We start from the raw sequence: 15,735 nt of genomic DNA, 5'->3' as shown, positions 1-15,735 counted from the left end.
TCTTGATCATCATAGGCGTACATGAGTGGAAGTGAAAACATCCTTTATTCATTGTTTTGGTATTTGTTTTTATTATTTAGTACAAAGTTGTTTCCTATAGTATTTTCTCATTTATTCCTAATCGCGAAGCTATTTTCAAATTTTTATCAACAATATAGCATTAATATAATGTGCGCAGAAGCCATTAGATAGTATCTCTCTTACAACAGTTAATCTTACAAAATTTCATATTCTAATATCTTAGTACAAAATACATTACGTTTACATTGAAAGCTAATTGTTTCTGAAAATGAATGCAAGATAATCCGCAGTCAGTGTAATATTTTTCTGCAATCAACACTAAAACTATTTTCATATTCAGTAATGTGTACTGCAATGCATTTATGTACATATGTATCAAAAAGAAAAATATATTACAGCCAGCCTTATTATGGCCTATTAGACCCTTGAATCGCGTACCGCCATGCCTAGCAACCTCAAATCAAATATTCAAGCAACGCAATCTGCGCTCCGCAATGCGCGATGTGAATTCGAATGTGGGTGCGCGTTTGATATCCTCGTGCGAGTCGCGACGTATACGTTCCGGCGTAGCGCCCATCACAGTCCACAGTGGTATTTGACGTTTATGCAACTTTTCCATAACCAAATTTTCCAGTTCGAACAGATGCGGATCCACAACATCCGGGATTTCCTCGCGAATAAAATTGCTCAAACGCAATACATACTCGACATTGTGACCACTCGCTCCACGACACTCCACAATCTGTTCGGCTATATTGTCGAGTGTGTCCTCGCCAAGCCAAAGTTCATTCTCAGGCGTGGCCACATACACCAGTACAGGAAAAGCTTCGCCGCTGAATGGTGTATCAAACGAAGCGATCCGTGGGAAAAATTTCGTTTCGACAACAATGTAGCCTCCTAAAATTGAGAAATGTGAGAAATAATACATAAAATTATAGTTAGCCGAAAATAATAGGACTTTAGACTCACCTAACGTGCATTCCCGTTGCTTCAGATAATCCAGTGCTGTGTTGCCGGATATTTTATAAGCACAACCCCAAGTTATGCCCTGCAATAGGAGAAATAAATAATTTAAAATAAAAGTTACACGATTACATTTCTAGTTATAATTATTTATTTACTATTTTCTTATCTTTATTTCAAATATAATATATTTTTTCTACTCTTAATGCCATTCATTTTCTTTATGTCAGCCAATAAGAAATACTTTCAATTTCCTTATTTGAATGCGTCTATAAGTATGCTACAAAATAAGTGTGATTTCATTCATGCACTAGCGTTCAATAATTCACAGGTGCTTTTTCGTAAAGTGGCGCATGAAATACAAAGTGATTAAGTTTGTATGAATGTGTTTGGTGATGCTTGTTTGAATCTTCTATGCTTGTTTCTCGGGGTCACACACGAGTTCTTAGTAACTCTTATATTAACCCTGGGGAAAGTCCCCGGGCCTATGATAGAGAGTATCAAGGCGTAAAAAGGTGCAAATGTGGTGAAATTTGTACTTCGCCTATATTCCGAGGAAATCCGCCAAACGCCCTAAACAAAAGAGAGTGATCGAGTTTTCGTGCGTTTGGTTGTCTACGGAAACGTGCCAGAGTATTATTAGACATTGACAAGTTAGAATTTCACACATTCACATGTTTGTGCGAACTTCTCACACGGAATGGGGCTTACATCAGGAAATTTGAACACGCGCCACAAAAACACTTATTTTCTTGTTTTTGTGAACACGTGTGGTTTTTGGTACACAAAGCTGAAAACTGTATAGTTCACAAGTAGTATATTTCGTTAAACGGCGGTCATAATAGGTCCGTTGCGCCAACATATTTCACTGATGTGGCGTGTAAAACGTGCTGAAGTTCCACAATGAAAGTGTTGCCGCATATAGATTGAGAAATATTTTGTAAAATTAATGCTTATTGAAGCGGAAGAGAGTTGTAATAGAATTTATGGACAACTTGATAAAGCCTAGCCTGCATTTAAATTGACTCAATTAATTTAAATTCCATTTATTTTTTGCCTTTAATTTGATATAATAAAAAACACCATCTATAAAAATTTGCGCAAAATTGCACAAATTGGTCGCCTTCGACTCTAATACACATAAGGCCTATTCTATTCACCACTTTTCTGCTCGCTTCACTTGACGAAAAATTTGCATGTGAAAGCAACAACAAGGCTATCGAGCAAGATTCGCCGCTATATCTCATAAAATTGGTATAGCTCGCTTATTACAAATTCGCTAACGCTTGGCGAAAATAAGACTATAATCCATTTTTCTGTCAGTCAAATTCGTTGCCACATTTCATTTCGCTTATTACAGGAAAAACTAAATGCGTTGCGAGCAAATTTTTAGAATTTTCTGGATAGTCCATGTATTAAAGTCATTTTATATATTATAAAAAAAGCATTTAGCGAGGAAAAAGTGAAATGACTATGGGGGCATGCAGGTAGGTTTACTTAATTTAAAACAAAATAGGAGAGACGTAAGTATTTTCTAGATAGTAGAGAAATAATATCTAAAGATTTGTGATTGATACAAAGCGTTAAGGGGGGAGCCTGGTTTATAAGGTCAAAAAAATACATTTTTTTTTCGTTTTAAGCGATTCCTAATATATTTCAGAATATTCACACAAAGTTACAGAGCCTAATTCTCAATATTTCCGTAGATACAAAGCCAAAGGTAGGCGAGCGTTAGGTAGTTACGCTGTGACTGGACAGCTATAGTACAAACTTTATGTTCTTTTCTCGACTTTTCATTTTTATGATTTCTTTGAATTGGCGTACATGAATGAAAAAAACCAATGAACCTTTTGAAATGAATCATAGCTTGTTCCCTTCAGTATTAAAATCTCTTCTATTTGAACTAACAAAATAGATAAAAAAAAATGTTCAAGATTTTTAACCAAGTTGAAGTGAATTTTTTTCTTATAGAAAGGCATTTTTTTTCTTTAAAACCTCCAAAAAGTTGAAATTTCCGAATTTATCTCAGTTTTCTTAGTTCATCTAGAATAAAAAATCATGATATTTAGAAATCCATTTGAATTTTTTGCTTTAGATAATAATTACGAGCGTTGCAGCGCTCTACTAATTTCTATGTTAAACATTTTTTTCAACTTATTTTAACCAGTGCAAAAATTTTTTATACTTTTTAAATATTAATTAAAAGATAGAAAAAGCTTTGCAGTGCTAAATTAATTTTTTCCTTAAAAAAAAATCGCAAAGAGATGCAATTTTTAGACCTCATAAACCAGGCTCACCCCTTAAGCAAGATAGATAGCCTCAAAGATGATTTTGGTTACGAGAGAAATAGTTTTATACTAAGAGATTTCTGATAAAAAAAAGGGTAACATCTTTTTATAAATTAAAAATCCGCGAGACATTTATTATTGGTACTACCAAAAACGCGAAATCGTAAAATTTTGCCAAGGTGATTTTCTAACCAATAGATTTGGTGGAAGAGTACTCCATTGCTTTTAGCCCTAAAAATATAATGTACGTCGCAGAGGCGCGCTCCCGATGATTACGATGGTGTTAAAAAAAAGGAGAATTTTCAAATTTCGTGGGCTACGTACATTCGACTTTCGTATATGGTTATGAATCGAAACCAAAGCCTAATCGTCCCAGTGGAAGAGTCAAGGAGAGCCAAGAGTCGATAGCAGAAAAGCGCCGCACACGCAAAATACTTGTCTTATTTATGCCTCTCATAAGCAAACTAAACATACTAATGGACTATGAATAAGTTCGTGCGGTTTTTTTTCGAAATTTGAAACTTTATTGACGTAAAATGGTTACAAATTTAATATTCAAAATATTGTCCATCGCTTACTACTACTTTTTCCCATCTTTCTGGCAATTCACGGATTCCCTTTGTGAAAAATTCGGTCGGTTTTGCCGCAATCCACGAATCGATCCATTTTTTGACTTCATCGTAATTACGGAAGTGCTGGTCAGCCAGGCCATGTTGCATCGATCGAAAGAGATAGTAATCGGATGGCGCAAGGTCTGGACTATACGGCGGGTGGGGTAGGACATCCCATTTGAGCGTTTCTAAGTATGTTTTGACCACTTGTGCAACATGTGGCCGAGCATTGTCATGTTGCAAAATAACTTTGTCGTGTCTATCGGCGTATTGCGGCCGTTTTTCTCGCAGTGCTCGGCTCAAACGCATCAATTGTCGTCGGTAGACATCACCCGTAATCGTTTCATTCGGTTTCAGTAGCTCATAATACACAACACCCAGCTGGTCCCACCAGATACACAGCATAACCTTCAGGCCATGAATATTCTGCGCCGACGTCGATGTTGAAGCATGGCCAGGGTATCCATACGTTGCCCGACGTTTTGGATTGTCGTAATGGACCCACTTTTCATCGCCAGTCACAATTCGATGCAAAAAACCCTTTCTTTTGTGCCGTTGAAGCAGTTGTTCGCATGCCATAAAACGGCGTTCAACGTCTCTTGGCTTCAATTCATACGGCACCCAATGGCCTACCTTTCGGATCATTCCCATGGCTTTTAAACGTTTGGAAATGGTTGATTGATCAACTCCCAAAGTTTTTGCAACCTCTTCTTGCGTTTGAGCCGGATATTGATCGAGCAATTCCTCCAATTCGGTATCCATGAACTTTGGCGGCGCACCCTCGCGTTCTTCGTCTTCCAAGCCAAAATCACCACTTTTAAAGCGTGCAAACCACTTCTGGCACGTTCGCTCAGATAGAGCATGCTCACCATAAACTTCCACCAAGATACGATGACTTTCGGCTGCTTTTTTCTTCATATTAAAATAATGAAGAAGAATTCCCCGCAAAAACACATTATTTGGCACGAAATTCGACATTTTCAAGTGTGGTAAAAATATTGTTGTTTACGCTTCAAATAAAAAACTTATACTGACGTTTGTGCCTTACGACAGTAGCTCTCCAATGAATGTTTGGAAATGTGGATCGATGGAATAATAATCAAGTTACGCCATCTGTTGTAAAACCGAAACGAACTTATTCATAGTCCTATTACATATATTGCTAAAACCGTAAATATATCTTCGAGACGAGTGTACCAACATAAAAAAATTATACTCGAAATTCGAAAATTCGCCTTATTTTTTGAACACACCTCGTATATCGCTTTTAATTTTTTCTAAATGTTGTAGTGATTCATGTTTAAAAGTGTTTAAATACCCAAATTTATAAAAACATTACATTTTATTTTTAAAAATATTCCAAGCTTATCAAATTACCGCATTAACTATACAAGGTGGCGCAAAATTAATAAGTCGCTGTCGAAAGATTTATAAGTTCCGTAAATGGCGTCGTACGCCAATCATAATTGACACTTGTGAGGTAGGCGTGAGGTAGGCTGCTGCAGTATACAAGAAAACAAGTAATGGACCGCGTAAAAATCAAAATAAAGATTTCCATCACAAAATATTATTATTTTTATTTTGTAAAAAGGTTATTCCAAAATGGATTAGATCATTCATTTGCGCCATTTTGTATACCATAAGTATTTAATATTAGGGTAAAAGTATTAGAAAATTGTGCGTTTCTTAGGCATATTTTACGTATCTGTGTGTCATAAGGTAATCTTTCTAGAGTCAAGGAACGGGAAAACCTATTTTTTCCAATTTTTGTTTGCTGTAAAGTTGTTTTCCGTTGGCTCAAATAACCTGTGCTAATACTGATAAAATTTTTAGATCTTTACTTTCAACTTTTTACTCATGAGGCGCGGCGCGTAAAATTGTGTATCTGCTAGTTAGTAAATAGATGCAGATTCTAGATAGACTTCACCAATTGATAAAAGAAAATCTGCATGCAGTAGTGCACAAGCTTAACGAATGTCGATCCGATGGTTGCCTTTAATATTTTGCGCCTTTGCAAACTTGTGATGAGTTGTAAAACGTTAGTGTGTGGTATTTATTAGCATAAGCTTTCACTTATGATCTTTATTTCTTCTTTTTTCAGCGAGTTACAAAATTCATCTCGCTCAAAAAATGGAATTAACTTGTCAAAATTTTATTGCAATGATTTATTACGATTTTCGACGTGGATTGTCGAGACATTGCCTTGATCGTTTTACTTCGACCCTTCGCGATAAAGCATCACACTTAGCTACTGTGAAACGCTGGTATAATGAGTTTCAACGTGGCCGTCGATCTTTGCAGGATGAATCTTTGCAAGATCTCAAGAACCTATTGAAGCCTTTAAACTGCTCGTTTTTGGAGGTATCCACTTCTGCGTGGCAAAAGTGGTTTGACAATTGGTTCAATCAAATGAAGAAGTATGTTGACTTTCAAGGAGAATATTTTGAAAAACAATAAAGCCTTTTTCATTTTTATCATATATCATTTATATATTTATCATTACTTGGGCGCAAAATATAAAGGCAACACTTGTATAACGATCACTTTTGCTATGCATATTATGAATGCTGGAAAATGGAGGAACCCGATATTACGAATGCTTTGCGCTTTCATTGGCTTTGACTATTTTACGGCAAAAAACTAAACTGCTCATACACTGCTGGTCTTAGGTTAGACGCACGTTTAGTTGCATACAACTTTGCTTCATATTTATTTATTAAAGGACGATAGGAAAGAAGTTGATATGCAAAAACATTATAAAAAATACGGACTCCAACAATGTTTTGAAGCGATCGCCGTTCATCTTTTGATCGATAAAAATCAAGTCAATTGTTCGTTTTTCATCAGTAAATTCAACTGAACGCCAATCATTTAGTCGAGTGTCAGATTGGACAGCCCACGTCATGTATTCTTTCGCGAATTGAAGCCGGTTTTCTTTGCGTATTGCATTCAAATCGGATTTTTCCTTGATTTTTAAACGCTTCAGGTGATCTGCATTTCTGATCGTACGCTGAACAGTTGATAGGCTTGCTTTTACTCCGGCCAATTCCTTGATCTTAGCAGCAGATTTAGTCGAATTCGAAGCAATTCTAACAATTTGGCGTACTGATTGTTTTGATAGTGCCTTTTTCCCCCTTTGAAGTTATTTCCATATGTTTCTGGATCCTTCAAATATCTGTCAACAGTTCTGGAGCTGCGATTTATTTGTTTGGCAATGTTCCGATTGGACAGTCCTTGCGAGTGAAGAAAGTCTACTTTTTGACGTTTCAATAAGCTCATAACAGCAGCTTTTCCCGTTTTTTTCTTAAAATGAAGCTCGAAAACACTTTATTTGTTTATTTTTGATATTTTTTCAATATGAAAGTTTACACTTGTCCACGCAATACGAAGAAATTTAAGCTGCGTCTAATTCAATGACCAACCGAAAACACGTGTGATTGCCATAGAAATTTCTATAATCTCCGAATGTACAGTTATTTTTTCGCAAACCAACCAGCTGTCAGCATTTTTTTTCGAACAAGATTCGCACTTTGATAAGAAAAGCATTTTGGACAATTAGAACACGCATGATAATAAATAATTGATTTTGTTTAAAAAAAACGATGGTGCGTCTAACCTAAGACCAGCAGTGTAAAATTCAAAACTACGTTAGTTTTTGGTACATAATTTTTTGGAGTGTTCATTGAAAAGAACATGAGGAAGATGATATTATAAAAGAATAAAGCCTACTGACGTCATCGACTGCTTTAAGAAATGCAGAGCAAACAATTTTTATTGAAAAGTTTGCAATAAGCTTCGATCTCAAACTACCTCGTCCTCGAACTCAAAGTGCACCGCGAAGTCTGACAATTTTGGGGGCTTTAATATGTTTTTTCTTTATTCAATTTTTTGCTTGGATATATGGCACGAATTTTCAGTTTAAAAGAAGGCCCTGACATCATACCATTCCATATACTGAAGCACCGCTGTAACTATTATTTTTCGATTATCTTTGGCGCAACTGCTACAAAACCAATTTTTGAGTAACTTCGAACTTACACTTGATTGTACTAAAACTGAATGGGCTATAAAACTGCATGCCTTAAATTTTTCTAAAGATTCCGATTAAAAAGTGGAACCTTTTGATGACTTTTTTTTTAAATTCGTTTAATATTTGTGAATTTGGTGCGAATTTTGGAGCTTTGAGTTACATGGGCTTTGTTGTAGAATGTATTATACCTTAATAAAAAAAAAATTTAAATTTGGTAATTCGTTGCGTTCCATTATTTCGAACACGAGTGTATTTATGGCTATATGAAGTATGGTAAAGTGTTATATTGTACTGCATTATATCGTACATTGTACTCACATTATTGTCACCCACCTCTTTGTCTTCAATGAGTGTCGCCACGCGGCCAGGCTGTGATATAATAAAGAGAAAAACAGAATAAGTTAAATATTATAGTAAGCACTGTTGTCAGATATTTATAAAACGATCATATATGAAATACGTATAAACAAATAATACCATACGTTTATTAATGTAAGCATCAAAATGCATTCTCAACAAGGCGTGTACTGCAATAAACAAAGCCTTACGCCTATCACATTGGCGACGAATCACAATTTGATGATCCGCCTGCATTTCTACTGTATATGCGTTTGTATATGCATATGTATGTACATATAAACGTATTTTCATTCAAACGTGTGCGACCTTGTCTGAAAAGCCTGGCACGCTTTGCTTTGGGCGAGTATTCGTATTATTAGTGCTCGAGAAATAGGTTACTCTGAGTAGTAGACTCTCTTATTTGTTTATAAATAAATACTACTTGATTGTAAATTATAAGTACATATTAAAAAGAAATGATTAGGAAAACACTTTAGAAACGTTTGCAACTCAATCATCTGGTTTAAACTCTTTCGTAATTATATTAAAACAGAAGCCAACTAGGCAAATAAATTTCTACTTAGGGACACGTGGACTACTAGTGTCTACGAGGGGGGTTCAATAAGTGTCCGTGTTAGAAATGAAGACACCATTTTTTCAAAACTTTTTTTTGTACTTTCAACAAAGTCCCCTTTTAGAAAGATACACTTCTCCCAGCTCTTTAGCCATTTCTTAACCCCTCCAAAAATAGTATTTGTCAAACTCTCACAAATACGCCTCTGTTTCAGCAATGACTTCCTCGTTTGAACGCACCTATGGCCTCTGTTACTTGGCGCACTTTCGTTCGTCAACCAGCGGGAATCATGTCGTGGACTTTTTGAATGATTTCCTCTTATTTCTTTTCCGTCTTAGCGAAAGACACGAAACACGTCTTACTCGAATAGTTCCCAAATCCAAACTAACCATCAATCAGTATGAAATTTGTTTTGCCGTCGTTTGATAGATGGCAGCACACGGTGCTAACACCAACTTCTATCAGGAACGCCCTCTGTCATCAAACACGGGTACTAATTGAACCGCCTTCGTAGATCCAACTTCTCTGCATAGCTCAAAGTTCTCTATTAGTATACACTATACACTTATTGACAACACATACATATGTACGTACAAATATACTAGCAAATACCCGACGTGCGTTGCCGGTAAGGCAAAGAAATCAAGTGCATACGAAGCAGTAGTAATCAACACAATAACAAATCAGCAGATATGTACATTTTTTGTCTGCGCTTTGCCTGATTATTTTTGTCTATCGCGTTAAGTGGAGTTTGACACCCCGCGAACACCCCCAAAAGGCTATTTTTTTATTTTTACTTTTCCTTGCTTGCAAAGTTTTAATAGTAACAGGAAATAATTGATAAATTTGATTAATGCAGAGTGATAGTAAACACTTCAAAGTTGTCCAGCAAAAAAGCGGTACTCGAATCAGTTGAGTAATTTTTTATTTGCTGATGTCTGGAAATTAGTTATATGATTTTTTAAACATTTTGGCTTATAGACATGCCTATTTTGTAGGTTTATGCAATATATGTATGTAAACAAAAATTCTATGAGAGATTAGTTCCGAAATACGGAAACCCTATACAAATCGGAACATTCTGTGCATAGCATTGGTTGTTTTTTAGCTGCATCAGAGCAATCGATATCGATTATGGAAACTTACTTTGAAAAAATAAATCGCAAGGACTTGTCCTTCGACTGCGTGGAAAATTTTCAGTAATGATCTGGGCTTGTAAAATAGAGCTCTTTCAAGATTTGAAGCCAAATAACCATACTTTGCGTGGCATTTTTGCTGATAAGACTCATTAAGATTTATTATTCCGATTTAAAGAAAAGAGGAGTCAAAAATTGGACTAATCGAGTAGACATGTAACTCTTAGCGGGGGCGCACATATGCCGGGTATCATATTAAAAAAAATAAATGGCATGCAATTATCTACCAGATTGTATATTAATAGAAAAAAAATTCTAATATTTCTGTTTTGTATTATCATTTTAAATTATCAAGCCTTTAAAAAAATCCCTGTTTTAGCGTACATACATATTTTGAATACGTGCTTGATTTTGTTTACGTACACATTTTCTCAGCAATCCTTGTCACTCTCACTGTTTTTTCAGCTAAAATTGTTTAAGCAAAACTTGTATTTAACTTAATTTATTTTCATTGCCTTCGTAGCCTAATAATAGCACGTTTATATATCGGTCCGATATCCCAGGTTCAAGTCTCAGATAAATGGCTCAAATTTTATTTTTTATTTATTTTATGGCATTTATTATTTATTACATTATATATTTTCTTAATTTTATTAATTCGATTACAAATTAAATACATATACATTCAGATCTAATAATGAATGGAGGGACTACAGTTTTGTGCCGCTTCCGAACAACATACATATTTGCTTTTATGAGAGGATTTCACATGGCAAAAATACCTTCGAAAGTTTGCCATTGCGCTTTAGGGAAATATTCTAGTTTAGACACTGGCATTTAATACAAGAAATCATACTAGTTCCTCATTGTTTGCAAATTAAATGATTTTTTTTAGACGGGAAAGTTTAAATTTAGATAAGAAAGTAGTTAGAGATAAATGCATTTATTTGAAAAACACTATATTTAATTCACTATCGCTTACACAAATCCATCTATGATTATCGTAGAGTTCCCGATTTTGTTCGCATACTTTCGAACAGCCCGCACACCTGCTCAATGCTATTTACTTGAACAATTTTGAGTAATTTTAGCAATATGATTTTCTCAGCACTTTTCATTAAGTTTAACAAATTTTTCATACACAGTGTTAACGGCTTTGAAAAAGCGAATAAATGATAATGACAAATAAAATTGAAGATTTTTTTTAGCTGCTGAAATTGTTTCGAACAAATATTTGAACAGTTGAGCAGTGAACGAGTTTTGAGCGATTAGCGAGCTACCCGGGTATCTGGAGCTCCAGCTTATAGCCATCAGCATTAGAAATAGTTTCGTGTTAACAAATATAAATGCATATTATTATTAGTATTACTATGGTAATTTATTAGAAAAATTAAATTAATTATCTATCAGCTACTACTGAAATAATTTTTTATGCTTTTGATAAAATGTGTGAATAGAAGATAGGAAACTAGTTTCGTCCCATACACTATCACTGGATATATATATGTATGTACATATATATGGCTCTTAACAAGCTAACTGGGCCACTGCTCTGCCCAGAACAGTTCATGTTAAAAAAAAAATCGATCAAAAATTTAAAATGGTGTATTGTTGATATTGATACAATATTTCATAAGTAATTGGTATTCGTTTTGAATCTTCTTCTTTGTTTATCCAACATGGGAGTTGTAGTCATAAATTGTGATTAAAAAGCCCATATTTTCGCTGCATGGCGCTTCCTCATGTAACAGATATTTTCATAAATACGCCCTTACCTGGGGTATAAGGTAAGTTGCAATTAAAAATACATTCATATAAAAATGTTTTATTAATTAGCAATTTATCCCCATTTGTTCCAATAAAAAAAAAACTGCATTTAGGGGTACTGTATGCTAAGTACACTTTACTCGATAATTGCATGATACAGCTGTGGTGAAGTACCACTTGAGATAGTCGTAATTAAATGAAGATAACAGCTAATTTGTGTCTTTGATATTAATATCAGTGTCTAATAACTTATATGAATTAATTACTATTTATATTATAGAAATGTATGTAAATGTGTAAATGGAGAGGCAGGGATATTATCTCCTTTACTATTAATTCTGAACAATATTTTCTAATTAGTCACATTGACTAATTTTTTCTTTCGAACGGGCTGACAGTCATTGCCAAATAAATTCCTCTCACCATTTCGATCATGGCGATCTTGTGCATGTTTTTCATATAAAAAAAGTAGAGCATTCGTTAAATGAAAACAAGAATTCATTAAAAAAAATTATCAAAAGTAAACTCGAAGTTTGAGTCTCTTTGAGCTGGCATGATATTAAATGGGCTACAGAGCTGCATATCCAAAATATTTATAAAAATTGTGATACAAAAGTTTGAAATGATTTTATATTGTGAACTTGGGTGTATGTTTATATATCCGTGACATCTTTTAGGCATCTTCCTGGTTCCGAAACCTACTGTGGCATTCAAATGCCAAATGATAGAAAGTTTGTTTTTCCAGTTGGGGTGGCCATGAACAAACTTCAAATAAAAGACATTTGTCGTTTGGAGGCGGCACAAAGCTGTAGGTCCGTCCCTCCATTTTTGGAACAACATCAAGACGAACGAAATAGGAGGAGGAGCTCGGCCAAAACATCAACAAATGATGTACGTGCCAATTATATTGTATATGTATGTACATATATACATGCATATATATATACATATATATAGAGTTTATTTATAATATGTATATATGTACATATATATGCATGTATACATATGTATATACATGCAATATTATCCAATTTCGTTTTTGAATAGATTTTTTACTCAATAAAAAAAAATATTTTGAGTGATTGGAATCTGTATTTTGATTTTTACGTACTCCATTGCTTGTCTCTTTGAATACTGCAGTTGTCTAATTCAAATGTATCAAATATGATTTGAAGTACGACACAATTAGCAAAAATTATACATTTTCCGATAGATTTTGCGCCACAATATCATTTTTGGAATCAGCGTCCTTAAATCCATTTAGAAATGATTTTCCATTCAAATCCGTTCATAATTAAATTTTTGCTGAATTTCGATTTGTATTTCGACCGATTACCTTTTTATGATCGTTTTCTATCTGCTATTGGAAAAAACAAGTTCTTTCACTTCGATGTTCTTTGCTAATATAGGAGTCAAGCTAATATAGTGCCTGTGCGTATCTTGACACCCTCTGATACGATGGTCGATGATAAATTCTTCATAACATATGGAGCTGTACATCGGAAAAAGAAATCCATTATTTTTGCGTAAAGTATTTACGCAAATGGTTCAAAACTGTTTTAAAGATCGACCATATTTAGCTCCTGGGCGATGCTACTAAAATGTTGGTAAACTTCGATTACTTCTGAGACTTTATCGACATTATCTTTGACATATCTTTAACATCAAAAATGCCTGAACGGAATTGACGAAACCAAAATAGCACGTAATGAGCTGTTACAGAATCGGCACCGTAAACATCATTCACAATTTCAGCGGTCTGACTTGCCTTTTTGTCTTTATCAAAGAAACATTTTAAAACATACCGAATTTTCTCTTTGTTGACTTCCATGATTAACACCCTGTAACTTACAACTGGATAGAGAAAACAAAAAAAATAATTTTTTAGTGTGAAATGTCACATTGACAACGAGCACAAACTTTAAACTGTTTGATCCATATTTTACCCGATATCGTTCAGTACAACTATCTACCGAGTAAATAATGGGTTTCTATTTGCCCAAACTAATATAAGTATGATATATTCTCACATAGGCGAATATCAATCAAACCAAATCAGGATTTGTTTTTTACCAAGAACTTCCCCTCGAAACCCCATAGTTGGTAAATGTTTTATACAGTTGCAACAGTAACAACAAAATCACATTTATCCTTAGTTGACTACTTCACTTTACTATTAGCGACCTCAATAGGCTGTGGGTTTGTTAATGGTATATAGGATATCTGAAGGTTCGTGTTGTTTTGAACTTTTGGTGTATAATAACAAAAAAATTTTAAATAAGAGCTTTAGCGGCCCTCCTCTGCACAAAGGCAAGCCTTTCAATGGATTTACGATGTCACGCGGTTCCTCATAAAATAATGTAGAATTCTACATAAGTAGACATTTAGAAGCGAATTACAAATCGTACCAAATCCTTCTATACTAAACTTTGTAATAACATTTTGAACCCATTTCTTCTAAGCCAAGCTGCCAGACTTTTAGGTACTAAAACCACTATCATATTTTACTGTTCTACCTAGCGCGCTTCATATTGTAAGTGAATATATTCTTTCCTATAATACGTACATACAATATATTCCTATTGTCTTGTGCTTTTAATTTTTTTCTCAACACTCACCTTCTCATCTGTGCCACGGTGCGTTGTGTTGCCCTGCCAAAAACGCCGAACGAAACCTTTCATATACCCTGTTATGCATTTGGAATACTCGAAGCCCGGATTCCAGCAGAGCGAACCATAGCCAAATACCCAACAGGAGGTTTCATCATTAGCGTTAATGGCGAAATTGTTGACGCGTTGGGCCGCCGCAGCCACATCCAACATCTCCTCATCTTCATTTGCTGCGAAATTTCCATTCAGAAATAAATTCTCAAAATGTTCGGGAGCCGCGATATCTTGATTCAGATTGTCATCGTTGGGGTTGTGGTTGTTGTTGTTATTGTGATTGTGCGCCATCTTTGGTATGCAGAACTTAAGCTTACTAATAATGCACTTTTGATGATTGCTGTGGTTGTCTTGACAAACAGGTATTAGCTGTTGGGATTTGGTGAAGTTTTCTGTACGTTAAGAGAATCGGTCAAACGGCCCACTTAATGATTCCCACCTGACTAATTTGCTTTAGCTGAGTCAGTGAAATTCCGGTGATGTTTTGTTGTTTGAGTTATATTAGTTATGAAAGCCTTTGCCAATAACGGTTTATTGAGAGAGTTCGCCCACCACGATCCTTAATATGTTCGCTCCAAGCTTTATTTCTCCTGCCCACACTGTGGATGCTTTATGTAGATGCTTCGACGATTGTTGCTTTTGTATAATATAATATATTGTTGTTGTATATATATTTTTGCGCGTGTACTTGTGCGGAGGCTTTCAATGATGTGCAGTGCGAGAATGCATTTAATTTAGCTCTTTTGCTTGGAGGAGTCGGAGGGGGTTTTTTACGAATTTAGCATTTTTTGTTTTTGGGACGATTCTCACTTTTTGTTCGTGTGTGCTTTTTTTTGTTTTTTAATTTATGTTTATCCGAAATACGTTGCGACTGTTTATAACATCTGTAAATTTGGTGGATCTGCTGTAAGTTAAATAAATACAATAAATATTTGAAAAAATTGAATGTCACTAGAAATTTTTTGATTATATTGTTGACAATTTTTAATTTTATTTTGAAATTTTTTGTGCGGAGCAATTTGTCTAAGATAAATTTCTTTATTTGACATCACTTTTTCACCAAATAAAGAATTGAATCCTTGTACATATATTGTGCATAATTCATGTGCGCGTCATGAAATATTGAAATCGGGGGCCGAGGTTGGGTCGCAACCGTACTTTATACTCGTATATTCAGTGCATGGTTTTAGTCAAATAAGGATCATATTTATAAATTTAGAATTATTTGAAATATTAGTTAAGGTTGAATTACCAATTTTTTTCGAGTTTTAATAGCTTTTCTAGTTTTATATAGTATTTTCAATGGTTTTACACTTCCTCAAGAATTATAATGCTTCACTTAT

The 15,735-nt window shown here is 34.6% G+C and overlaps 1 protein-coding gene across 4 annotated transcripts in view; it reads right to left on the bottom strand.

Moving 5' to 3' along the window:
• Positions 1-22: 22 nt before the first annotated feature.
• The window catches only part of LOC128871975 (glutathione-specific gamma-glutamylcyclotransferase 1), a 38,656-nt gene continuing 22,943 nt past the window's right edge, over positions 23-15,735 (bottom strand). For 2 of the 4 annotated variants that reach the window (XM_054114194.1, XM_054114195.1), the window contains exons 3-6: positions 14,348-15,296; positions 8,232-8,282; positions 991-1,069; positions 23-918 (exon numbers count right to left, since the gene is read on the bottom strand). In XM_054114194.1, coding sequence (XP_053970169.1) covers positions 482-918; positions 991-1,069; positions 8,232-8,282; positions 14,348-14,683 — 903 coding nt within the window. In that variant the 5' untranslated portion in view covers positions 14,684-15,296 and the 3' untranslated portion in view covers positions 23-481. The remainder of the gene's footprint in view (positions 919-990; positions 1,070-8,231; positions 8,283-14,347; positions 15,297-15,735) is intronic. The other 2 variants (XM_054114196.1, XM_054114193.1) reach the window with 2 other exon arrangements.

Source organism: Anastrepha ludens, chromosome 2 (genome assembly GCF_028408465.1).
Source record: "Anastrepha ludens isolate Willacy chromosome 2, idAnaLude1.1, whole genome shotgun sequence".
In the NCBI taxonomy this organism is placed as follows: Eukaryota; Metazoa; Arthropoda; class Insecta; order Diptera; family Tephritidae; genus Anastrepha; species Anastrepha ludens.
Note: the sequence above shows the minus strand (reverse complement) of the source record. Positions and strands in the feature narration are given on the sequence as shown.